The following is a 26104-nucleotide window of genomic DNA, read 5'->3' as shown; positions in this document are numbered from 1 at the left end:
TATATACTTTACTTATAAAATCTTGCAAAATATATTTCATACAGCCTTTAAATTCTGAATAAATGAATAAAAACGTAGAAGTAATTACAAAAGTTTGGTGCAATTAGAGACCCAATAATCCTCATACGAAAAAACACAATTATTTAGAATTACTACCATATTTATAATTTAAATAAAATATCGTTCGTTGTTTTATTATAATGAAAAAAAATAACGCTTTCTTTTTTGCTACAGCGACACCTATCAATCCGTGCGAACCTTCACCTTGTGGACCAAACAGCGACTGTCACGTGGTCAGCAATCGAGCGGCGTGCTCATGTCGCGCCGGTTATCTCGGCGCTCCTCCTGCTTGTCGTCCTGAGTGTGCTGTAAACTCAGACTGTCCTACGACAAAGGCTTGCATAAATCAAAAATGCAGAGATCCTTGCATTCACAGTTGCGGTGTAGATGCTCGCTGCCACGTTGTCAGTCATAATCCGATTTGCATGTGTCCAGAAAATGTTCCCGAAGGAGATCCCTTTATACGCTGTTACAAAAAAAGTAATAATTTTTTTCTAGAATATATATAAGTTCATTTTATAATTTACAATAAGAATGTCATATCACGGTTAAGATAAATATCTCACTATTTCTTCTTTCTTTACATTTGACTTATCTTTAAATTAAATTAAAAATATTTTTATTTTTGCTATAATTTGCGGACGATCATATAGGCCACTTGATGGTAAGTGGTCATCACCGCGCATACAGATTGGCGCTCTTAGAAATATTAACCATTCCTTACGTCACCAATGCCTTGCCCCACCAACCTAAGATGTTAATAGGAACTAAGATGTTATGTCATTAGTGGCTGTAGATCTCACCCTTCAAACCGGAATACAACCATGCTAAGTACTGTTGTTTTGCGGTAGAATATCTGATGAGTGGGTGGTACCTACCCAGACGGGCTTGCACAAAGCCCTACCACCAATGCAAACCCTTACCTCCAAGTAAACAAAGCCCTACCACCAAGTACAAAACCCATTATAAGTTAAAATGTAATGTATAAGCCAATCATAAATTAATATGTAACTTTTCTCAGGTATTATGCAGCCAGCTCCAGATCCTTGCTTGCCATCACCATGTGGACCGCATTCAACGTGTCGAAGCGAGATAGGCAGGGCAGTATGTGCGTGCGAGCCAGGTACTCTAGGCGCTCCTCCTGCCTGTCGACCTCAGTGTCTTATAAACCAGGATTGCCCACTTTCTCTTGCTTGCTTGAGTGGCACCTGTGTTAATCCATGCGTCGGTTCCTGTGGATTCAACACCCGTTGTGTGGTACAAAATCACCAGCCAATATGCTCGTGTGACAACGGCTTTTCAGGAGACCCGTTCTCTGGATGCAGTCTCGTCAAAAGTAAGTTTATTTGATATAACCCGATTTCAAATATTTTGCATGTTAGCTTTAATTTTCCTGCACGATACTGTAGAAAAACTTCATCAAATGTATCTATTAAACGGAATTTCAGCTCCTAAAGAGGTTTCCCGACATCCTTGCAACCCATCACCTTGTGGATCTAATGCTATTTGTAAAGAACGAAATGGTGCTGGTGCGTGTACTTGCATTAATGACTTTTACGGAGATCCTTATCTAGGCTGTAGACCTGAGTGTGTTATGAATTCAGACTGTTCTACTGACAGAACATGTTTTAATAATAAATGTGTAGACCCTTGCCCGGGTACATGTGGACAAAACGCAGAATGTAGAGTCACAAATCATGCACCTTCATGTTATTGTTTATCTGGATATAATGGAAATCCTCTTCATGCATGCACTCCTGTTATAAGTAAGCCTCTTACTCTTTCTTTTTTATCTTACACTTTATTTCATTCTATGTACAACCTTTTATATCTTTTCTTACAATACAGCTCTTCCGGAACCGATAGATCCATGCCACCCTTCGCCCTGTGGCCCTTACAGTAAATGTCGTACGTTTAATGACCACGCGGTTTGTACGTGTCTTGATATTTGTGTCGGTTCTCCACCGAATTGTCGACCTGAATGTATTGTCAGTTCTGACTGTCGCCCGAGCAAAGCGTGTATAAATAATAAATGTCAAGACCCTTGTCCTGGTACCTGTGGGATTAATGCTGAATGTCAAGTTGTAAACCACAATCCAATATGCAGTTGTGGAAGTGATTATACTGGCGATCCGTTTGTAAGGTGTTCGTTAGAAGACAGTAAGTTTATCAGTTTTTAATTTGAAAAAAAAAAAACAATAACGTTTTAACGCTATAATTCGGATTATTTATAAATTAATTAATTTTCAGAAAAAATGACTCCAATCGATAACTGTTTACCTAATCCTTGTGGTCCACATTCGCAATGCCGTGATCTAAATGGAATCCCCGTATGTTCATGTTTAAATAATTATATAGGACAACCACCAAACTGTCGACCAGAGTGCGTAATGAGTGTCGAATGCCCAGGTAACTTGGCATGTATTTCTGGAAAGTGCAGTGATCCTTGTCCAGGTTCTTGTGGTTTTCATGCAATATGTAATGTAGTAAAACATATACCTATATGTACTTGTGATCAAGGCTATACGGGTGATCCATTCTCAGGATGTTCAATTGCTCCTAGTAAGTTGAAATTATTCCTCATTCAGTAAATTTAGTTTAAAATTATCTTTACAAAAAATAATAATGACACTGTACTATTCTAGCTATCGAACCACACCTTGAAAGTCCATGCTCTCGATCACCTTGTGGTGTAAACGCTGTTTGCAAAGAAAGACACGGTATTGGTTCTTGTTCATGTCTTCCTGAATATTACGGCGATCCGTATATTGAGTGCCGACCAGAATGTGTTTTAAACTCAGATTGTCCAAAAGATAGAGCTTGTATAAATAATAAGTGCAAAGATCCATGTCCTGGAGTTTGTGGTATGAACGCAGAATGTCGTGTGAATAATCACGCTCCGGCTTGTGCATGTCTGTTGGGCTACGAAGGAAACCCATTCACGTCCTGTTATATAAGTGAGAATATTTTTTAATATGTTTCATGAAAGTATTTTCTTAATTATATCTACAAATTAAGACATGATCCCCATTTTTTTCTTTTAGGGCCTATTGAAAAGCCTACTGATCCATGCTTACCTTCACCTTGCGGACCTTACAGTCATTGTCACGCTAACGCTGGGCACGCTATTTGTTCATGCCAGGAGGAATATTTTGGTTCCCCTCCCAATTGCCGTCCCGAGTGTATGGTCAGTAGTGATTGTATGCCAAACAAAGCATGCATAAATAAAAAGTGCAGTGATCCGTGTATTGGAGTTTGCGGTATAAACGCAAAATGTACAGTCGTCAACCATAATGCTTTATGTAGTTGCCCTCAGAACTATATTGGTGATCCATTTGTCAATTGCGCCTATGAACAAAGTAAGATAAATACATTTCTAAACATTCTAAATTTAAATTTTCCTCTTTGAGTCTGTTTTGTAAGCAATCTTCATTATTTTAGGACCAGAACCAAAGCCATCTGGTAATCCCTGTATACCCTCACCGTGTGGACCAAATTCGCAATGTCGAGTGGTAGGAGAGACGCCAGCTTGTTCTTGTAAGTCAGGTTATATCGGCAGGGCGCCTAACTGTCGCCCAGAATGCATTCATGATGAAGAATGTCCCAGCAATCTTGCTTGCATTAGTGAAAAATGTTTAAGTCCATGCGATGGCTCATGTGGATCAAACGCTAATTGTATTGTAATTGCACATAAAGCAGTTTGTCACTGTCGTGAAAGTTATACTGGAGATCCTTTTAGAGGATGTTATTTCATAGGTAAGTTAACGGTTATCAACTATAAAGTCGATTGTAAATTATTGTTTTATATTAAATTATACTTAAATATACAGTGACAGTACCAAGTGAAGATGAAACAAATCCCTGTAATCCATCTCCGTGTGGACCTAATGCTAAATGCACTGAAAAGTATAATGCCGGTGCTTGTACTTGTTTACCGGGATACCTAGGAGATCCATATCTCGGCTGTCGTCCCGAATGCGTCACAAACAATGATTGTCCGTTAGAACAAGCTTGCTCAAACAATAAATGTGTAAATCCTTGTCAAGGAGCATGTGGAGTAAATGCAATATGCAATGTTGCACATCACAATCCTATTTGCTTGTGCATTGATGGTTACGACGGTAATCCGATGGTATCCTGTCATCCTCAAAGACAACGTAAGCAGAATTAATTAGAATTATGGGTTTTATAAAATGACGATATTATTGACATTGTATTATATTGTAGCCTCACAGCAAGACATAAATCCTTGCGTGCCGTCTCCCTGTGGACCATACAGTAATTGTAAGGAATTTAATGGACACGGAGTTTGTTCTTGTCAAGAGGGCTATGTAGGATCACCGCCAACGTGCCGACCCGAATGCGTTACTAGTACAGACTGTCCTCAGCACCAAGCATGTATAAAACAAAAGTGCAAAGATCCGTGCCCGGGTACCTGTGGAGTTAATGCTCGATGCCAAGCTATAAACCATAACCCGATTTGTACTTGTAAAGCAGGATTTACTGGTGACCCATTCGTTGTTTGTCAATTAGAGCCAAGTAAGAATATTACGATCACCATAATAAAAAACAAAAAAATAAATATAATTGATATAAACAAAAATGTGTTTGATATATTATTGAAAAATTTATTTAGTATACCTCAACTTTGCATGATTTTATAATTGTACTTTCTATGTTTCTTTTATTTCTGAACTTTTTTCTTTTTCTATGTTTATTCTTAATTTATTATACTTTCTTTCTTAGAGCCTATCTTTATGGGACCTAAAGGAAATCCATGTATACCATCACCATGCGGTCCATATTCTCAATGTAAAGTAGTCGGAGAAGCGCCTGCATGTTCTTGCTTACCAAATTTCATTGGTATCGCACCCAACTGTAGACCTGAATGTTCTATCAATGCTGAATGCCCTGGTAATCTTGCATGCCAAAATGAAAAATGTGTAGATCCTTGTCCTGGTTCTTGCGGCTTTAACGCCGAATGTACTGTAGCGAATCATGTAGCATTATGTAATTGTTTGCCGGGACATACAGGTGATCCATTCAGTGGATGTTCATATATTGAATGTAAGTTATAGGAAATGCGTTTCTTTTTTTGTACCTGTACCTTTCATGCACACATTACAAATGATATTAATTATTTTATGTATGTACCAGATACGTCAGAGCCGCCTCCAAATCCATGCAATCCATCACCATGTGGTGCTAACGCGCTATGTAAGGAACGAAACGGAGTTGGATCTTGCTCCTGCCTGCCAGAATATTTTGGAGACCCATATACAGGCTGTCGACCAGAATGTGTTTCTAATTCCGATTGTGATCGCAATAAAGCCTGTTCGAATAATAGATGTAAAGATCCGTGTCCGGGTTCTTGCGGAATGAATGCCGAATGTAGAACTGTAAACCACTCACCGACGTGTACCTGTCTTTACGGATATTCAGGAAATCCATTAACAAAGTGTGAATTAGAGCGTGAGTCTTTTTTTAGTTTTACATATTATAATACTGTATCATAAATAGCGTATATATAATTTATATTTACCGTACGCGAATTGTAAAAACTATTCCGGTACTAAATCATTTGTAAAGGTCCGTTTTTGTAAAAAAATATTCTCAGAATGTCAGATATTACTTCACAGAAGCATTGAAGGAATTTCTTTGTATTTATTTAAATTAAATATAACTTTTCAATTTTAGCTATCTCAGGTATAGACGAAAAACAGCTAGATCCTTGTCAACCTTCACCATGCGGACCCAACAGTCTATGTCGCGCAGTGAATGGTCATAGCGTCTGCACGTGTGACATTGGTTACATCGGAACTCCGCCCTCATGCAGGCCCGAATGCATAGTCAGCTCTGAGTGTCCACAAGATAAAGCGTGTGTTAACAAGAAATGCATAGATCCTTGTCCAAACACATGTGGGCTAAATGCGCGCTGCCAAGTTGTTACGCATAATCCTATTTGCAGTTGTACATCAGGATTTACGGGTGATCCGTTTACTAAGTGCAGTCCCGAAGAAAGTAAGTTATTTTAAATAAACCATTTCAATATTGTGTGTTGTAAAAAATATTTTTATTCTAAGTAACTTTGTCGATTAAATTACAAGGTATAAATATTTTAGGAACGGTGCCAACAAATCCATGTGTTCCTTCACCTTGTGGACCAAATTCTGAATGCCGTGTTATTGGAGACCAAGCTGCCTGTTCTTGTCTACCTAACTATATAGGCCGAGTTCCAAACTGCAGGCCCGAATGTACTATTGATGCAGAATGTCCAAGTAATGCTGCTTGTCAAAATGAACGCTGTAAAGATCCTTGTCAAGGGACGTGTGGATCAAATACACTTTGTTTAACAGTAAATCATAAACCAATGTGCACATGTCAGCAAGGATTCACCGGAGATGCCTTTGTATCTTGCACGCAACTAGTCATATCATGTATGTATGATTTTTTTTTTGTTTATAACGTTGTAGTTAAGGGATAGGTCGTTTTAGAAACCATCCTAAAAAGAGGTTTTTCATGATATTAGACCAGAAATGTTAGTAAGAATGTTTGTAACAATTTTTTTAGCAACCGAGATGACACCGACCTCCAGTCCATGTACCCCCTCCCCTTGCGGCCCTAACGCAGAATGTCGCGAGTATAACGGCGCAGGTGCTTGTTTCTGCTCAGAAGGTTACGAAGGTGATCCATATGGCTCAAATGGTTGTCGAAGAGAATGTGAAAACAATGATGATTGTGCTTATAATTTAGCCTGCACACGATTTAAATGCATAGACCCATGTCCTAGAACGTGTGGTCAATTAGCTCAATGTACTGTCGAAAATCATGTTCCTATTTGCTCTTGTCCACCTGGATTCACTGGAGATCCATTCTTCCAATGTAGAGAAATAGTCCTGGAACGTAAGTATTTCACAATATTTTAATTTATAATGTTTACCATGGAATCAATGAAAGAAACTAATAATTTTTCATTTTTAGCTACACCAGTACAAAATCCCTGTGAACCTACGCCCTGTGGTCCTAATAGTCAATGTAGACAGGTCAACATGCAAGCTGTTTGTTCTTGTTTACCAAACTATATTGGATCGCCACCATCATGCCGACCTCAATGTGTTGTAAATAGCGAATGTGACACATCGAAAGCTTGCATCAATCAAAAATGTGACGACCCTTGTCCAAATACTTGTGGCCTCCGAGCCCATTGCCTTGTAAAAAATCATAATCCTATATGTACATGTCCAGCAGGCATGACAGGAGATCCATTTACACAATGCTACAGTGGGTTTTTTTACTTTTTTAATAGCGATATTGTAACGCGAATGATATTTTGAAATTAATAGTAAAAACATTTACAGCAATTCCACCGAAACCCGAGCAACAACCATCATGTACACCATCACCTTGTGGCCCGCACTCACGTTGTCAACTATTAGCCAGCGGACCAGCGTGTTCATGTTTACCAGGATACATAGGGTCCCCACCATCTTGTAGACCAGAATGTGCAATAAATTCTGAGTGCCCTGCATCTTTAGCTTGTGTAAGACAAAAGTGTGAAGACCCTTGTCCTGGTTCATGTGGAGTTGAAGCGAATTGTCACGTTCTAAATCATGTAGCCGTATGTGTTTGTAATGAAGGCTATACTGGAGATCCATTCTCTAGGTGTACACAAATAACGGAAGGTAGGATACATTTGATTAAAAAATTTTATATCTGACTTCTGATCGATTAATAATAAAAAAACAATTGCAGCTCCTACGACACCAGTTCCATCGGATCCTTGCAACCCTTCTCCTTGTGGGCCAAATGCACAGTGCGATAACGGTTTTTGCACATGTTTACCTAATTATAGTGGAAATCCATACGAATCATGCAGACCAGAATGTACCGGTAGTCAAGAATGTCCAAGAGACAAAGCTTGTTTCAGAAATAAATGCCTCGATCCGTGCCCTGGAGTCTGCGGTCAAAATGCTAAATGTGATGTAATAAACCATATACCGAGTTGTTCTTGCATGACTGATTATACTGGTAATCCATTTATACATTGTCAACCTATGGAAAAAGAAAAAGCCTTGCCGAAAGACCCATGTCACCCATCTCCGTGCGGACCGAACAGTATATGTAGAACAAAGGATAATACGGCTGTTTGTGCTTGCATAGAGGGTTTCTCAGGCTCTCCTCCAGCATGCAGACCAGAATGTGTCGTCAGTTCAGAATGTCCTTCAACCAAAGCATGCGTTAATCAAAAATGCATTAACCCATGCATCAATGCTTGCGGAGTATCAGCACGTTGTGAAGTTATAAACCATAGTCCGATTTGTAGTTGTAATTCAGGTCAAACAGGAGATCCATTTAAAAGCTGTCATGATATTGTAGCTATGCTACCCGACCCAGTAGACGCTTGTAATCCATCACCATGTGGACCTAATGCTCTATGCATGGAACGAAATGGCAAAGCTAATTGTCGATGCGCAGATGATTATGTTGGACAACCACCAAATTGTAGACCAGAATGTGTCATTAATCCCGACTGTCCGTCTAATCAAGCATGTATAAGAAATAAATGTATAGATCCTTGCCCTGGCTCTTGTGGTATCAATGCAGATTGTATTATTGTAAGCCATACTGTTTCTTGCCTCTGCAAAGACAAATACACTGGGAATCCTTTCTTGCAATGTGTGCCTTTAGAAGGTAAATATATTACTGAAAGTAACAATCGTACTAAAAATTATAACTAATATTATAACCAGCAGCATTGTTTATATTTATTTTTTCTTTTTTTGCAGAGAATATTATTACACCATGTGACCCATCTCCCTGTGGAGCTAACGCCGTATGTAGCCAAAGAGATGGCGCTGGAGCATGCTCTTGTCTGGAAGGATACCAAGGAAATCCATACGAAGGTTGCCGACCTGAATGCGTTCTAAGTTCAGATTGTTCTGCTGATAAAGCTTGCATAAGAAACAAATGTGCAGATCCATGCCCAGGAATATGTGGAACATTTGCAGAATGTACAGTCGTGAATCATGTTCCAACATGTGCTTGTGTAAAGGATTATACAGGAAATCCATTTGTACAATGCGTCAAAAAAGAAATTATACATGACATAAGACCATGTCAACCATCACCCTGTGGTCCAAATAGTATATGTAGAGAGAATGGCGAATTAGCCTCATGTGAATGCCTTCCGGAATATAAGGGAGCTCCACCTGACTGTCGACCCGAATGCACTGTTAGTAGTGAATGTCCATCAGATCGAGCTTGTCATAAATTGAAATGTGCCGATCCTTGTAGAGGAACTTGTGGCCTAAGTGCACATTGTCAAGTTGTCAATCACAGTCCTTTATGTAGTTGTCCCGCTGGAACAACTGGTGATCCATTTACAATGTGTCGCGAGATACAATATTCAATAATTGAAAAAGAAACACCTTTACAACCATGCCAACCAAGCCCTTGCGGACCGTACAGCGAATGCCGTTCGTTAAATGGTAATCCATCGTGTTCTTGTGCGATTGGTTATATCGGAGCTCCTCCAAATTGTCGTCCAGAGTGCCTCGTAAATACTGATTGTCCATCACAGCAAGCATGTATTGCAGAAAAATGTAGAAATCCTTGTGAAGGCTCATGTGGTTTTAAAGCAGATTGCAGAGTTCAAGATCACATACCGATCTGCAGTTGTCCATCGGGTTTCTCTGGTGATCCATTTATTCAGTGCTCTGAAGTATTAGGTAAGTTTATTAAAAAAAGTTGTTAATTGACTAAGGTACATTCATTTATATAATATCGATTAGGCATAGATTAAGTTTGATTGAACAAAACAGAATGAACAAAACTTAATAATTTCTCCTTTTTAGTAACACCTACTCCGGCATCAGATCCATGCAATCCATCTCCATGTGGTAGCAATGCTGTATGCGAGGCAGGAGCATGTTCGTGTGCCATCGGCTATTTCGGTGATCCTTACACAGGATGTCGACTAGAATGCTCTACGAATGGCGAATGTTCACCAACTCGTGCTTGTCAAGGTGGAAAATGTGTGGATCCGTGTCCAGGTGCCTGTGGTACTGGAGCAACATGCTCTGTTTACAACCACATACCATCATGTACCTGCCCACCAAATACGTCAGGAGATCCATTCACATTTTGTACAGAAATAGTTAAACACGGTAAGGATTAGAAATAATTCAGACGCTTAAAAAGTAAAGCTAAATATTTTGAAAGCCAATACTTTTTTTACATAGTTTGGTACCGATAGGTGTATGACTATTGCGGTGATGCTGATGAGATCAGCATCACCTCATATTTGGTCTTATATTTTATTGTAACTAACTTCTATTGTATTGCCTTGATCGGCACAGAACTAGTAAATAATTAGCTGGCCTATAGGTTATTTTAATATTATCATAACGCAACAAAATATTGATATACCTAATTAAAGCTTTGTTTTATCGCTTTCCAAAAGAAACGGATTTGGTAATTATCATACATTTCAAGTTGCAATTAATTATGATTATAGGTGTAGCTACTTATAGAAATTATATTTATAACTAAATTACAGAAAACCCCAAATCACCATGCAGTCCATCGCCGTGTGGACCTTACAGTGAATGTACAGTGAGTGCTAATGGTGCAGCAGCATGCTCTTGCCGAGCTGGACACATTGGTTCTCCACCATCATGTCGACCCGAATGTTTAGTTAGCTCTGAATGTAAGCTCCAAATGGCTTGTGTGGACCGGCGATGTCGCGATCCCTGTGAAGGTGCATGTGGCCGCGGTGCTCGATGCCAAGTAATTGCACACAGCCCTATCTGTACATGTAATGATGGATTTACAGGCGATCCATTCACTTATTGCTACCCATCTCCAGGTAAAGAAAACTACAATATATAATAAACGAAAACGAATAAAAGAATGTTTGTAATTATGACTTTATGTAATGTTTTAGCTCCACCATTAGCTCCAATTGACCCTTGTGAGCCTTCTCCTTGTGGTCCAAACTCCATATGCATTAAAACTGGAGACATGCCTGCCTGTAGTTGTCAACCAAACTATATTGGGTCTCCGCCAAATTGCCGTCCCGAATGCACAATTAGCGCTGAATGTCCTGCTGTCCTTGCGTGCGTTAGTCAGAAGTGCAAAAACCCCTGCGTGGATGCTTGCGGTCCCGGTGCAACATGCACCGTGGTAGATCACCGTGCAACTTGTGCTTGTGAATTGGGTTTCGAAGGTGATCCTTTCCAAGGTTGTTCGCGAATAAAAGGTAAGACTTTAAAAACAAATGATTTTTTAACTGTTTTCATAACCATAAATAATTGTAAAAGATGTAAAGCGAAATGGAAAGATATGTTTGTCAGAGATATATTATTTAGAAGGTAATTTGTGTTAAATTTAAAAATCATTAACATTACGAAAACATGGTAAAGATAAAAATGCTGTTAACCATCCAGCTTTGCAAAGCGTGATTACACGCTATAAATTGTGTGCTTAAAAATATTGTTATTCGGTCACGCCTTACACGGTTTACTAATTTGAAATGGAATTGTATGGATGTTTAGCCTCGATAGCTGGTTGGCAACCATGCCTGCTGATCAGTTTATGGGCGAAATCATCAATGCAATGTTCATTTATACGCTTGGAAATAAAACATAAACATTCGGAAATGGAGGGTTAGGATATTTTTCTAATCGTTTAGATTTCTTAAGTGCTTTCAGAATATAAGGGACGTAACATATTATATAATAACTTATTTTGTGAAATTAATGCCTTGCTTATTTGATCGGAGCACGCGGAGATAACAAAGCACTTACAGTAAGCTTAGGCCGTTCACTGAGGCGGCCGCTTTTTGATGGGCGGCTAAATAGAAACGCTGTCATCGGATTAGAGAGGTCACTAAATGTCGCCGAGCCCAACAAGCTTCGACTAACGCTTTGGAAGAAGTAAGTGCTTCTACGGTGACTGAATAAATCTGGGTAAGTGTATTCATGTAATTAAATTCATATTTCAGTTCCATCCAAATTTGAATACCTTAATCCATGTGAACCATCGCCTTGCGGTGCAAATGCTGATTGTAAAGTACAAGGAAATGCAGGATCATGTACATGTCTACCGGATTATTTTGGTGACCCATACCAAGGTTGCAGACCTGAATGCTTAGTCGATTCTGATTGTCCTTTGGCCTTAGCATGTAATAGAAACAAATGTGTTGATCCTTGTCCTGGAGTTTGTGGTTACAACGCCGATTGTTACGTTGCCAATCATAAACCTACCTGTAACTGTAAATATGGTTACACTGGAAATCCCTTATCGATGTGTACTATTTCGCGTGGTAAGTATTCTAAATTATTGATATTATTAAAATATAACTAAAAAAGACTGACAGATTATTTAATTATTTGATAATAATTTACAATTTTTCTTCAGATAACGATGTATCAGTCATAAATGTTTGCAATCCATCGCCTTGTGGACCGAATGCTGTTTGCAAAGTATTAAATAATCAACCAGTTTGTTCATGTTTGAACAATTATATTGGTGTACCACCAAATTGTAAACCTGAATGTATAGTTAATTCAGAATGTAAGTCAAATAGAGCATGCGTCAACAATAGATGCATTAATCCTTGCCCTAAACCATGCGGTAAAAACGCTGACTGTAAAGTTATAAATCACAGCCCCGTATGTTCATGTCGTCCAGGATATTCCGGAAATCCTTTCACAATGTGTGCACAAATAATGCGTAAGTCATTTATTATCAAACCTTCAATGTAATTTTGATATATATTTATAGATTTTTATTGAATAATACAATATTTTTTAGAAGTATATGACACTACCACATCAACGGATCCTTGTATTCCATCGCCCTGTGGTCTGTACGCCGAATGTCGAAATAATAATGGTTTGGCATCGTGTTCATGTCTGCCATCTTACATGGGTTCACCACCATTTTGTAAACCTGAATGTGTCATACACTCCGATTGTCAAAGCAACCAAGCATGCGTAGCAGAAAAATGTCGAAATCCCTGTGAAGGTGCATGTGGAATTTATGCAAATTGCTTCGTTCACAATCATATACCAGTATGTTTATGTTCAGAAGGATTTACTGGTGACCCATTCCATGAGTGTAGACAAACACCACTAGAAGGTAATTCATTAATACTTTTATTGGATATTTTTGCTATTAAGTTTCTATGTTATTAAAATACTAATTATTATTAAAAATCGTTTTGTTCAGATGTAGCACAAACGAAACCTATTGATCCTTGCAATCCAAGCCCGTGTGGCCCTAATACGAGATGTCAAGATGCTGTTTGTTCCTGCTTGAATGGTTATCATGGCGATCCATACCTTGGTTGTCGCCCAGAATGTGTTTATAATACAGATTGCCCTCAAGATAAAGGCTGCCAAAATAACAAATGTGTAAATCCATGTATTGGAACTTGCGGGGTAAATGCCATTTGCGATGTAAACAATCATATTCCTATGTGCACTTGCCCAAAGGGTATGAGTGGCAATGCATTTGTTGAATGTCGACCAGTTTCAGGTATGCCATCTACGGTATTAAAGTTAAAGTAATTTAATTTTATTCAAAAGCAATTACATTATTGATTATTATTATTATTTAATTCCAGTAATTAACGTCAACCCATGTAATCCATCACCATGTGGACCGAATAGTCAGTGCCATCAGTCACACGGTCAAGCGGCGTGTTCTTGCCTACCTGGGTATCGTAGTAGTCCACCCACATGTAGACCCGAATGTGTGGTTAGTCTTGAATGTTCCTTAAAAGAAGCTTGCCAAAATCAAAAATGTATAGATCCTTGTGTTGGAGCTTGTGGGGTTGCAGCGGTGTGTGACGTTATAAATCATAATCCAATCTGCTCATGTCCACCGTCGTTCACGGGTGATCCATTTATAAAATGCTCAATAATTGGTAAGTAGAGCAACAGATAATAATAATACATATTGAAATACACGGGGTATTTCAATTTTTAAATTGTATTTTATATTTTAGTGCAAGCAATAGTTCAAGTTGACCCCTGTGACCCTTCTCCCTGCGGTTCACATTCAACGTGTAGAATAAGTGGAGCAGGTCCTGTATGTGCTTGTTTAACTGGTTATCGAGGAACTCCACCAAATTGCAGACCAGAATGTATCAGTAACAGTGAATGTGACTACAATTTAGCATGTCTAAATAAAAAGTGCGCCGATCCTTGCGTTGGGAGCTGTGGAACAAATACGGAATGTAGGGTAGTAAGTCATTCACCAATGTGCATTTGTCAAATTGGATACACTGGTGACCCGTTTTCACAATGCAACCCTATAGCTCTTGTGCCAAATGAAATTTTGAATCCGTGCAGCCCAAGTCCATGTGGCTCGAATGCTGTATGTAAAGAACAAAGAGGTGTAGGCGCTTGCCAATGCCTAGAGGGATACCTTGGAAATCCATACGAAGGATGTCGACCAGAATGTGTTGTAAACTCTGATTGTCCTCTAAACAAGGCTTGTTCCCGTTTGAAATGTATCGATCCATGCCCTGGTACTTGTGGAACTAATGCTTTCTGTCAGGTCAATAACCATATGCCAAATTGTATATGCCAAACAAGCTATACTGGAAATCCATTTAGTCATTGTAGTATAATACAAGAACGTAAGTATAAATTATTTATACCTTTAAGAATATTCCATAATGAAATAATAAATATTGAAATATTTTCAAAGATACGGTGTAAATCAATGTGTTATGTACTTTGCTATATTTAACTTAACATAATATGTATTCTATCCTAATTTTAATCAAAATTAGTTTAGTCAACTTTTATTGCAACACTAATATTAATATTTTCCTGAACATCATTCCCGAACAGTTATATGAAGGATTGTTTTATAATTTTCAGCGCAAATTGTAGAGAGTAATCCGTGCAATCCATCACCATGTGGAGCAAATAGTCAATGTAAAGAAATAAAAGGACAAGCCGTTTGTTCTTGCTTGCCTACTTTTGTTGGTTCGCCACCAAATTGTCGCCCAGAATGTATTGTAAGTTCCGAATGTCCTCCAAATTTAGCTTGTATAAACCAAAAATGCTCAGATCCTTGCATAGGAAGTTGCGGAGATAACGCAAATTGCAATGTTATTAATCATAGTCCAATTTGTGTATGCAAACCTGGATTGACTGGAAATCCCTTCACGAGATGTTTCCCGATTAAAGGTACGATTCAGTATACTTAGTGATAATTTGTTATTTAAGGATTTTTTGTTATTTTAAATATGTATGTGTTTATATATTTTGCAGTGTCACAACCACCAGACTTGCCAAATGCAGACCCTTGCTTGCCTTCACCTTGTGGTCTTTACGCAGAATGTCGAAATGTAGGATCGGTATCGTGCGCGTGTCAAGCTGGCTATATGGGTAATCCTCCCAATTGTCGACCTGAATGCACAATCAATTCAGAGTGTCCCAGTAATCAAGCCTGTATCAACGAGAAATGTCGGGATCCATGTTCCGGGGCTTGCGGTCTCAATGCTGTGTGTTCTGTATTTAATCACATTGCTCAATGTAGTTGTGTTGATCAATATAATGGCGATCCCTTCGTACAGTGTATTCCAATTCCATTACAAGAAGGTAATATATTTTGAAAAAAAAAATCCCTTTTTAATGGTGTATTAATTTTGATATACATAAGTAATGATTTTGTTTATAAAAATTTTGGAACGTTATTTAATTGGTGTTATGATATAAGACCTAATATTTCTATTCTTAAATTTCCAGAAGAAGTTGAATTAGATCTTTGTAATCCTTCACCGTGCGGTTCTAATACTAAATGCAATGAAGGAGAATGTACCTGCCTACCCGGCTACATGGGAGATCCCTATTTTGGATGTAGACCAGAATGTCTATTGAACACTGATTGTCCGCAAAATAAAGCTTGCGTCAAGAACAAATGCGTAGATCCTTGCCTTAACACCTGTGGACTAGGAGCAGACTGTAAAATATATAATCATATACCGATGTGTACTTGTCCGCAAGGCTTTTCAGGAAACGCTTTTCTTGAGTGCCGGAAAATCAAAATTTCCGAAGTAATCAATCCATGTAATCCGTCTCCTTGTGGACCGAACAGTCAGTGTAGAGAGATAAACGGTCAAGCTATTTGCACTTGTTTGCCAAATTACAAAGGAGCTCCGCCTACTTGTAGACCTGAATGCGTTACTAGTGCAGAATGTGCTCTCGATAGAGCTTGTTCTGGGCAACGTTGTATTGACCCTTGTAAAGGAAACTGTGGACTCGGTGCTAATTGTCAAGTTATAAATCATAATCCGATTTGCTCTTGTCCACCTGGGCTTACTGGTGATCCATTTAATAGATGCATTCAGAAAGGTTGGTACATTTTATTTATACATAGAAATTATTCCATAATCCCTAAAAATGTGGGAAACCGATAATCTAGCGCGATCGCGATTTTTTTTTAAAAAGAAATTATACTAATCTAACATTAATAGTTACAGTTACCATTCATAATAAAGCAAGTTACATTTACCTTCCAGATATAGAACAGCAGGTTTATGTAAACCCTTGTGAACCTTCGCCGTGTGGACCCAATTCTATTTGCAAAGAAGTATCAGGTTCACCATCATGTGCATGTCTTGACACATATACAGGAAGTCCACCAAATTGTCGGCCCGAATGTATTGCCAACAGCGAATGTCCAAATGAACAAGCTTGTATTAATCAAAGGTGCAAAGATCCTTGTCCAGGATCTTGTGGAATTGGTGCGGAATGCAGGGTACTAAGTCACGCACCTCAATGCATGTGTCCTGCGGGTTACACTGGAGATGGATTTATCGAATGTAAAGTTATAGAAGTATCTCTTACTCCTTGTTTCCCCTCTCCCTGTGGTCCGAATGCAATTTGTAAAGAACAAAGAGGAGCGGGAGCTTGTGTATGTCAGCCAGAATATATTGGTAACCCATATGAAGGGTGTCGCCCCGAATGTGTTGTTAACTCTGAATGTCCTCTTAACTTGGCTTGTATGCAAAACAAATGTAAAAACCCTTGTGGTAATATTTGTGGGCGTAACGCCGTATGTAATGTAATTAATCATGCCCCTGCGTGCACATGTTTGGAAGGACTTACAGGCAACCCTTATCAAGAGTGTGTCCAAAAGTTATTAGGTATGTTATAATAAAAATATATTATTAGTAGTACTTTTAAAAAATCAAAAATATGGTAAATTTATATTATTATACTCGTGTACAATTTTAGATGCACCGAAAAATCTTTGCGAACCTTCGCCATGTGGTCCAAATAGTATTTGCAAAATACTTAATGATCAAGCAGTCTGCACCTGTCAACCAGAGTATATTGGATCACCACCCAACTGTCGCCCCGAATGTCTTGTTAGTTCGGAATGTTCGCAACAACACGCTTGCATTAATCAGAAATGTAAAAACGCTTGCGATGGCGTGTGTGGAATTAACACAGATTGTAAAGTTATCAACCACAGTCCAATCTGTACTTGTAAACCACAACATACAGGAGATCCATTTAGTCGATGTTACAGAGGTATTATATTCGCCCTTGGAGGATTACATTTTAAATTATTTAATTTTATAATTTAGTTGTATAATTCATTTAATAATTTCTTCTTTTTCAGAACCCGAGGTGGCCCCTGTCGTACAAAATCCTTGCCTTCCATCACCCTGTGGACCATTCTCTCAATGTCAAAATGTAAACGATTTACCCGCTTGTTCTTGTTTACCTCAGTATAGTGGAAGTCCGCCAAATTGTCGCCCGGAATGTGTAATCAATACTGATTGCTCTAATGACAAAGCGTGTATAAATGAGAAATGTATTGACCCATGTCCAGGTTCATGTGGTGTAAACGCTGAATGTAGAGTTCAAAGTCATGTATCTATTTGTACTTGCATCGAAGGCTACGTAGGGGATCCGTTTACAAGTTGTTCCATCAAAAGAGAAATAGGTATAAACATATTAATATTCAGGATATTCCTCATTTCTCGAAAAAACAATTTAACATTATCTACGTTACCTCCTTTTTTATTTTTCAGAACCAGTCTCTGTCAATCCATGCAATCCGTCACCTTGTGGACCAAATGCAATTTGCGACAACGGCGTTTGTACTTGTATACCCGAGTATCACGGTGATCCATATTTTGGTTGCCGTCCTGAGTGCACAATTAGTTCTGAATGTCCATTAAACAAAGCTTGTGTAAGACAACGCTGCATAAATCCTTGTGAGAATACCTGCGGCACCAATGCGCTTTGTGAAGTTGTCAATCACATGGCTATGTGTACATGTCCTCCCTTTTCTACGGGTAACGCTTTCGTTCAATGTAACCCAATAAAAGGTACGTTTATTATATTATGATATTTACTTTTTGTTCAATAATTTAACTGTTATATTGCGATTATATTGGCCAAACTAACAGCGCTCATTTCGTAAGTATATACTTAAATGTCATTTTTATTGCATTAATTGGATACAAACGTCTATTTTTTGTTACAGATACCGTTATACAAAACCCATGTCAGTCTAGCCCGTGTGGACCATTTAGTCAGTGCCGCGAATTAAACAACCAAGCAGTATGCTCTTGCATGGCAGGCTACCGCGGCGCACCTCCTGCCTGTCGTCCAGAATGCGTTGCAAGCTCCGACTGTCCTTCCGACAAAGCTTGTAGCAACCAAAAATGTATAAATCCCTGTGTAGGCGCCTGTGGCGTTGCATCGAAATGTCAAGTAATTAACCACAACCCAATATGTACCTGTTCTGAGGGAATGACAGGAGATCCTTTCACAAGATGCATATTTATACGTAAGTGTTTAATTTTTAATAACTCAAGCCTTTTTGTAGTAATTGTATATATCAATAATTAACCTTTTTCCATTGCAGCTATTTCCGAGCCTACTGTACCTGTAAATCCATGCCAACCCTCACCTTGTGGTCCAAATTCTATTTGTCAACCTTCAGAATCAGAGATACCATCTTGTCAATGTATGCCCGACTTTCTTGGGTCACCACCAAATTGTCGCCCCGAATGTATATCAAATAACGAATGTGCTCCTCAACTGGCATGTATAAACAAAAAATGCAAAGATCCTTGTATTCAAGCATGTGGAACAAATGCAGAATGTAGAGTTATTAGTCATACTGCAGCATGTCATTGCCCCGATGGCTACAGTGGAGATGCTGCTATACAATGTACGATAAATGCTTTAGTACCTGCCGAGTCTTTGTCACCCTGCACGCCCTCGCCTTGCGGACCGAATGCTGAATGTAAAGAGAGGTCAGGAGCCGGCGCATGTGTTTGTTTGACGGGCTATTTTGGTAATCCTTATGAAAGTTGCCAACCAGAATGCGTTGTTAACACGGATTGTCCCAGCAACAAAGCTTGTACTAGAAATAAATGCATTGATCCGTGCCCAGGTACTTGCGCTATCAATGCTGATTGTCAAGTAGTAAATCACTCACCTTTGTGTACATGTCGTAGTCCATACACGGGTGATCCATTTAGGCAATGTATTTTAAAAGGTAAGAGTATATTTCATCATATTTGTAACACGTTTTTTTTCTTGAATAACCTTTTGATTATTGGCTTAACTGTAACTAAATGAAGGTTGTTCCTATTGCACTTCGCAAGCGAAGATTGCAGAAATGCGACAATATATATTTCAATTTATTTTTTATTTTAGAACGTGATGAAGAATCAACCAATCCATGCTTACCATCTCCCTGTGGACCTAATAGCCAGTGTCGAATTTCAAACGGCATAAGCATATGTTCTTGTTTACCTGAATATCGCGGATCACCTCCCAATTGTAGACCAGAATGTGTGGTTAGCACAGAATGCCCGCCTGACAAATCTTGTAAAAACCAAAAATGTGTATCGCCTTGCCCTGGACCATGTGGTCAGAATACAGATTGTCGTGTTATAAACCATAGTCCAATCTGTACGTGCCAAAACAGATACACAGGAGATCCTTTCTCAAACTGTTATAAAATAGCAGGTAAAGTTTCTTATTGTTATATTATATTTATTTTAAGCTTTTTTTTTATAAAATAATAATGATAAATGAGTTGATATTAAGCATTTAAAATATTATAGAATAGTATGAATTAGAACTGTGACATAAACAGTAATAATGATTAATTGATTCTTTTTAATTGTTTTTCTATTCGTTGTATATGTAAAAATAAACACCAGTGTTTGTATGTAAATGTGTTCATCTATTTTTAGTCCCAGTTCGAGCACCAATTGAAATTGATCCCTGTCAGCCGTCGCCATGTGGACCAAACTCTCTATGTCAAAACCGAAATGGCCTTCCATCCTGCTCTTGTCAAGATAACTTTGAAGGAAGTCCACCAAATTGCCGCCCAGAATGTACTATTAATGAAGACTGTGCTAGCAATCTTGCCTGTATACATCAAAAGTGTAGGGATCCTTGTCCAGGTTCTTGTGGACTTAATGCCAATTGTCAACTGATGAATCACATTGCAATATGCATTTGTAATGAGGGATATACAGGAAACGCATTTATTCAATGTAACCCTATCCAGAAAGGTAACAAGATTAAATCAGATAAATCCCTTCAGATTATTAGTAACTTTTTGCGATATAATATGTCTTTTTGTTTGTAGTTCAAGAAGATTTATGTAATCCGTCACCCTGTGGAGCTAACGCAGTATGTCATAATGGCAAGTGCAGTTGCATTCCAGAATTTCAAGGAGATCCGTACGATAATTGTCGACCTGAATGTGTGCAAAGCTCTGACTGCGAACGTGATAAAGCTTGTATAAAAAATAAATGCTTAGATCCTTGTCCGGGAACATGTGCAGCAACTGCAATATGTAACGTCATTAATCACATTCCAATGTGTAGCTGTCCTGACCGTACAACAGGCAACGCTTTCTTAGAATGTCGTCCGTTTATAGGCAAGTGACAAAAGAATTACGTTAATTAAAAAGTGTCTTTTAGTAGCACTATAAAACATACTTATTATTCATTTTCTTTCAGAATCTGCGATTGTTAATCCTTGTCAACCTTCTCCTTGTGGCCCGAACAGTCAGTGCAGAGAAGTAAACGGACAGGCCGTCTGTTCGTGTGCACCAAATAACATCGGCGCGCCACCTAGTTGCCGACCTGAATGCACGATAAGCGCAGAATGTCGTCTTGATCAAGCTTGCAGCAACCAACGTTGTGTCAATCCTTGTGTTGGTTCATGTGGTGTTAATGCTGAATGCAAAGTTGTGAATCATAATCCGATTTGTACGTGCCCATCTGGTTTTACTGGTGATCCATTTTCACGCTGCTTCAATTTACGTAAGTATAGTCGTATAGACACGATAATTACTTTTTCATAGCCATAAATATTTAATAAATTGTTATATAATAACTTATAAAATTTTACAGCTGAAAAATTACCGGAACATATAAACGTATGCACCCCTTCGCCTTGTGGTCCCAATTCGATATGTAAAGAAATAAATGAAGTTCCTTCGTGTACTTGTCAAGAAGGCTATCACGGTCAACCGCCTTACTGTAAACCAGAATGTACTAGTAATGAAGAATGTCTACCACATTTATCCTGTGTACGCATGAAATGTGTCAACCCATGCGAAGGAGTATGTGGCACAAATGCAGAATGTAAAGTTGTTAGTCATTCACCAATATGTCTCTGTGCCATTGGTTACACAGGCGACCCGTTCTTTAGTTGCACACGAGACATTTTACAAATTGAAGCTATTACAAATCCATGCTCACCTTCACCATGTGGAGCAAATGCTGTATGTAAAGAGAATAGAAATGCTGGTTCATGCAGTTGTATAGAAGGCTATATCGGCAATCCATATGATGGTTGTCGACCAGAGTGTGTTATCAATACTGACTGTCCATCTAATAAAGCATGCATTAATAATAAATGCGCAGACCCCTGTCCTGGCAGTTGTAGCACGAATGCTGTGTGCCAAGTGGTTAACCACGTTCCTTTGTGCACATGTATAAGTGGTTATACAGGAGATCCATTTAAATATTGCGTTTATCAAGGTTTGTTGTTGTTTTTTAATAATATTTATATACTCTCCCACTTTGTCTACTTGTCGAGCTTTTTTTGATCTCTTAAATATAATGTTATAACTTTCATATTATTTCAGAGCCTGTTCAAGTGACCACCCCAACTGACCTGTGTTATCCCTCACCATGCGGCCCTAACAGCCAATGTAAAGAGAGCAATGGGCAAGTGGTTTGCTCTTGCTTGTTAGGATATATGGGGTATCCACCTAACTGTCGACCTGAGTGTATCGTGAGCTCCGAATGTCCACATGATAAAGCTTGTGTTAACAACAAGTGTATCAATCCCTGCCCAAAGCCGTGTGGTGTTAATTCTAATTGCAAAATTATCAACCATAGTCCAATATGTTCTTGTAAAACTTCTTACACAGGTGATCCTTTCACTTTGTGTACACCAATTGCTTGTAAGTATTGCAAAAGAATTTTGTTTTTTTAATATTTATTATTTTTGATAGAGTATATTTTATGTATTGTATTTATTATTTTTCAGTCGAACCTATTATTGATACAAGGAATCCATGCGTACCGTCGCCGTGTGGTCCAAATGCAGAATGTAGAAATATTGGAAATAATCCTTCTTGTTCTTGTCATTCGAACTTTATTGGAAGTCCACCCAACTGTCGTCCAGAATGTAGTATACATGCAGATTGCGCAAGTGATCGAGCTTGTATAAACTCCAGGTGTCAGGATCCTTGTCCTGGCTCATGTGGCATTTCAGCTACGTGCAGTGTCCTTAATCACATACCTATTTGCACTTGTATAGAAGGCTATATTGGAGACCCATTTACTAGCTGTAGGCCTCGACCATTAGAAGGTAATTGTACTAATCGAAAAATAATATTAGATTATCATGTTTTCATAATTTTATAATAATAACAATTTTTGTGTTTAGTGGAACTTGTCACTACGGATGCTTGTACGAATATACGATGTGGATCCAATGCTGAATGCATCAATGGGCAGTGCCAATGTCTATCAGAATATCACGGTGATCCATACTTTAATTGTAGACCGGAGTGTGTCTTTAGTACTGACTGCGACGTCCAAAAAGCTTGTTTCCAGCAAAAGTGTATTGACCCGTGTATTGGCACTTGCGGAGTTAATGCTCTCTGCCAAGTAGTGAACCATATCCCTATGTGTACATGTAGTAATGGATTTACTGGAAATGCCTTTGTTATTTGTAATCCAATTAGAGGTAATTATTATTTTACATTTGTCATGGAATAAAACCAATGGTAATATTTTGTTTCATATTGTATTAATGTATGTGACATTTTTTAGCTCCAGTATCCGAACATCCTTGTAGTTCAGCGATTTGTGGGCAGAACAGTCAGTGTCGTGAAATAAATAATCAAGCTGTATGTTCTTGTTTACCAACTTACTTGGGTGTACCACCTGCTTGTCGACCGGAATGTGTAGGAAATGCCGAGTGTTCACAAAACAAAGCCTGCATCCAACAAAAATGTGTTAACCCATGCATTGGTTCTTGTGGTATAAGAGCAACATGTGAAGTCATTAATCACAATCCTGTCTGCGCTTGTCCTAGTGGATTCTCGGGCGATCCTTTCGTAGAATGCTCCTATATATCAAGTAAGATCCTTTTAACTCTATCTAAATGTAAAATTACCATTAAAAAACATACGATAACTTAATGAATACTATGGTACCTTTGAGTTTGAAATACCTTTTTGTTATTTTCAGATGTAGTACCGGTTACGTTAAATCCTTGCTTACCCTCACCTTGCGGCCCCAATTCAATTTGCCAGGAAGTGAACGGAAACCCTTCATGCAGCTGTATGCCAGAATATAAGGGGCAACCGCCATATTGCAAACCTGAATGTGTTAGCAATAGTGAATGTTCACCACATTTGGCATGTTTAAATCAAAAATGTAAAGACCCTTGCATAAATGCTTGCGGTACAAACGCTGAATGTCGCGTAGTCAGCCATTCTGCTATGTGCGTTTGCTCACAAGGTTTCGAAGGCGATCCATTTACACAATGCTCTATAAAAACGGCCATTGAAATACTCACGCCATGTTCTCCGTCACCTTGTGGATCTAATGCAATATGCAAGGAGCAAAATAATGTAGGTTCGTGTATGTGTAACGAAGGCTATTTTGGGAATCCCTACGAAAGCTGTCGTCCAGAATGTGTCTCAAACTCCGACTGTCCAGGAAATAGAGCATGTATCAATAACAAATGTCAAGATCCTTGTCCTGGAACTTGTGGAGTGAATGCTGAATGTACGACAGTAAACCATTCACCTACATGTCTGTGCATTTCTGGCTACACAGGGGATGCTTTCCGAAGGTGTACATTTATACCATGTAAGCTATTATCTTTATTACTTAATCTCCTTTGTGTTTATAAAAACACAATATTATTTAATGTTAGTATGTATTCGTACGTATGTAAATGTATTTATTTTAATTACAGTGCAAGATACAGCTCCAGTAAGTGTCTGCTATCCAAGTCCCTGTGGTCCCAACAGCCAATGTAAACTTATTAACAATCAAGCGGTATGCAGTTGCTTGCCGAACTTTATGGGTGAACCACCAACATGCAAACCTGAGTGTCTACTCAGTTCTGAATGTGCTTCAGATAAAGCATGTATAAACCAGAAATGTGTAAACCCCTGCCCGGGCCCCTGTGGGCTGAAAGCTGATTGTCGCGTAATTCACCATAATCCAATTTGCAGTTGTCTACCTGGATACACAGGAGATCCATTTTCAAGATGTTATATTCAACCGGGTAATTTTTTTTCTATCTTTAAAATTATTGATAGTATGTTTGAGATTCAATATTAATTATAATTTAATTCTCAATATTACAGTACCGCAACCTCAGTTGGATGACGTAAGAGATCCATGTGTGCCCTCTCCCTGTGGTCTTAACGCTATTTGTCGCAACGTAGGAGGGCAAGCAAGTTGCTCTTGCTCGTTAGGTTACTTTGGAAGCCCGCCTAATTGTAAACCAGAGTGTACTACAAACCAAGATTGTGTCAGTTCCCTGGTATGCACTAATGAGAAGTGCATTGACCCCTGTCTTGGTTCATGTGGTAAAAATGCTAGATGTTTCGTAATGAATCATGTTGCAATTTGTACATGCCTTGAGGGCTATAACGGTGACCCATTTTCTGCATGCGAAATCAAACCATTCCAAGGTACTTAATACTTATATAATAATTACATTAAAATCGTAAAATTTAACATGTTACTGACTATGGTTTTTGTTTTTCATAGATGAAAAGATTGATCCCTGTAATCCAACTCCATGTGGATCAAATGCGGAATGTAATAATGGGGAATGTTCATGTCTGCCAGAATATCACGGTGACCCTTACATTGGATGTCGACCAGAGTGTTTAATCAGTACAGATTGTGCGAAAAATCAAATATGCAACTCTAAAAAATGTCATAACCCATGTCCAGATATCTGCGGTACCAATGCTTTATGCGAAGTAGTAAATCATGTTCCTATGTGCAGCTGCCCTGCAGGATTTACTGGCAATTCTTTTGTTTCTTGCAACGTCGTCCAAGGTAACTAGAGTATATTTTATAAAATAAAAAATTAAAGCTTACAATTTTAATAGTTTTTCTAATATTAAATTTATACTTTCAGTTACTACGCCTTCAAATCCATGCAATCCCAGTCCATGCGGACCAAATAGCCAATGTCGTGAAGTGAATAACGTCCCAGTTTGTTCTTGTATACTGGGGTATATCGGAAATCCTCCAACTTGCAGACCCGAGTGCACAACTAGCTCGGAATGCCCATTAAACAAGGCTTGTACCAATCACAAATGTTTGAACCCATGTAATGGAGCATGTGGAATTAAGGCGCTATGTGAAGTTGTTAATCATAATCCTATTTGTTCGTGTCCGACTGGATTCACCGGAGATCCTTTTAGTAGATGTATTATAAAAGGTAAATTTTTTCTAGTTGTTTTCTAAAATTAG

At 38.5% G+C, this 26104-nt stretch overlaps 1 protein-coding gene across 3 annotated transcripts in view; it reads left to right on the top strand.

The window, feature by feature from the left end:
• The window catches only part of LOC124533418, a 100199-nt gene that overhangs the window by 46647 nt on the left and 27448 nt on the right, over positions 1-26104 (top strand). For all 3 annotated transcript variants that reach the window (XM_047108657.1, XM_047108656.1, XM_047108654.1), the window contains 51 exons: positions 235-540; positions 1082-1396; positions 1509-1826; positions 1909-2220; positions 2311-2622; positions 2706-3017; positions 3105-3419; positions 3502-3816; positions 3891-4217; positions 4288-4599; positions 4807-5127; positions 5218-5532; positions 5758-6081; positions 6183-6497; positions 6631-6963; positions 7042-7341; positions 7419-7742; positions 7813-8751; positions 8847-9788; positions 9915-10226; positions 10619-10927; positions 11006-11320; positions 12065-12385; positions 12481-12795; positions 12877-13203; positions 13294-13602; positions 13691-13993; positions 14075-14710; positions 14958-15269; positions 15354-15683; positions 15831-16436; positions 16604-17230; positions 17322-17621; positions 17713-18039; positions 18128-18427; positions 18586-18891; positions 18970-19608; positions 19770-20084; positions 20315-20638; positions 20716-21009; positions 21092-21397; positions 21488-22120; positions 22228-22548; positions 22635-22958; positions 23037-23339; positions 23426-23734; positions 23846-24472; positions 24582-24896; positions 24979-25308; positions 25388-25684; positions 25767-26072. In XM_047108657.1, the coding sequence (XP_046964613.1) occupies positions 235-540; positions 1082-1396; positions 1509-1826; positions 1909-2220; positions 2311-2622; positions 2706-3017; positions 3105-3419; positions 3502-3816; positions 3891-4217; positions 4288-4599; positions 4807-5127; positions 5218-5532; positions 5758-6081; positions 6183-6497; positions 6631-6963; positions 7042-7341; positions 7419-7742; positions 7813-8751; positions 8847-9788; positions 9915-10226; positions 10619-10927; positions 11006-11320; positions 12065-12385; positions 12481-12795; positions 12877-13203; positions 13294-13602; positions 13691-13993; positions 14075-14710; positions 14958-15269; positions 15354-15683; positions 15831-16436; positions 16604-17230; positions 17322-17621; positions 17713-18039; positions 18128-18427; positions 18586-18891; positions 18970-19608; positions 19770-20084; positions 20315-20638; positions 20716-21009; positions 21092-21397; positions 21488-22120; positions 22228-22548; positions 22635-22958; positions 23037-23339; positions 23426-23734; positions 23846-24472; positions 24582-24896; positions 24979-25308; positions 25388-25684; positions 25767-26072 (19155 nt within the window). The remainder of the gene's footprint in view (positions 1-234; positions 541-1081; positions 1397-1508; positions 1827-1908; positions 2221-2310; positions 2623-2705; positions 3018-3104; positions 3420-3501; positions 3817-3890; positions 4218-4287; positions 4600-4806; positions 5128-5217; positions 5533-5757; positions 6082-6182; positions 6498-6630; positions 6964-7041; positions 7342-7418; positions 7743-7812; positions 8752-8846; positions 9789-9914; positions 10227-10618; positions 10928-11005; positions 11321-12064; positions 12386-12480; positions 12796-12876; positions 13204-13293; positions 13603-13690; positions 13994-14074; positions 14711-14957; positions 15270-15353; positions 15684-15830; positions 16437-16603; positions 17231-17321; positions 17622-17712; positions 18040-18127; positions 18428-18585; positions 18892-18969; positions 19609-19769; positions 20085-20314; positions 20639-20715; positions 21010-21091; positions 21398-21487; positions 22121-22227; positions 22549-22634; positions 22959-23036; positions 23340-23425; positions 23735-23845; positions 24473-24581; positions 24897-24978; positions 25309-25387; positions 25685-25766; positions 26073-26104) is intronic.

The sequence above is a fragment of the Vanessa cardui genome, chromosome 11 (genome assembly GCF_905220365.1).
Source record: "Vanessa cardui chromosome 11, ilVanCard2.1, whole genome shotgun sequence".
In the NCBI taxonomy this organism is placed as follows: Eukaryota; Metazoa; Arthropoda; class Insecta; order Lepidoptera; family Nymphalidae; genus Vanessa; species Vanessa cardui.
Note: the sequence above shows the minus strand (reverse complement) of the source record. Positions and strands in the feature narration are given on the sequence as shown.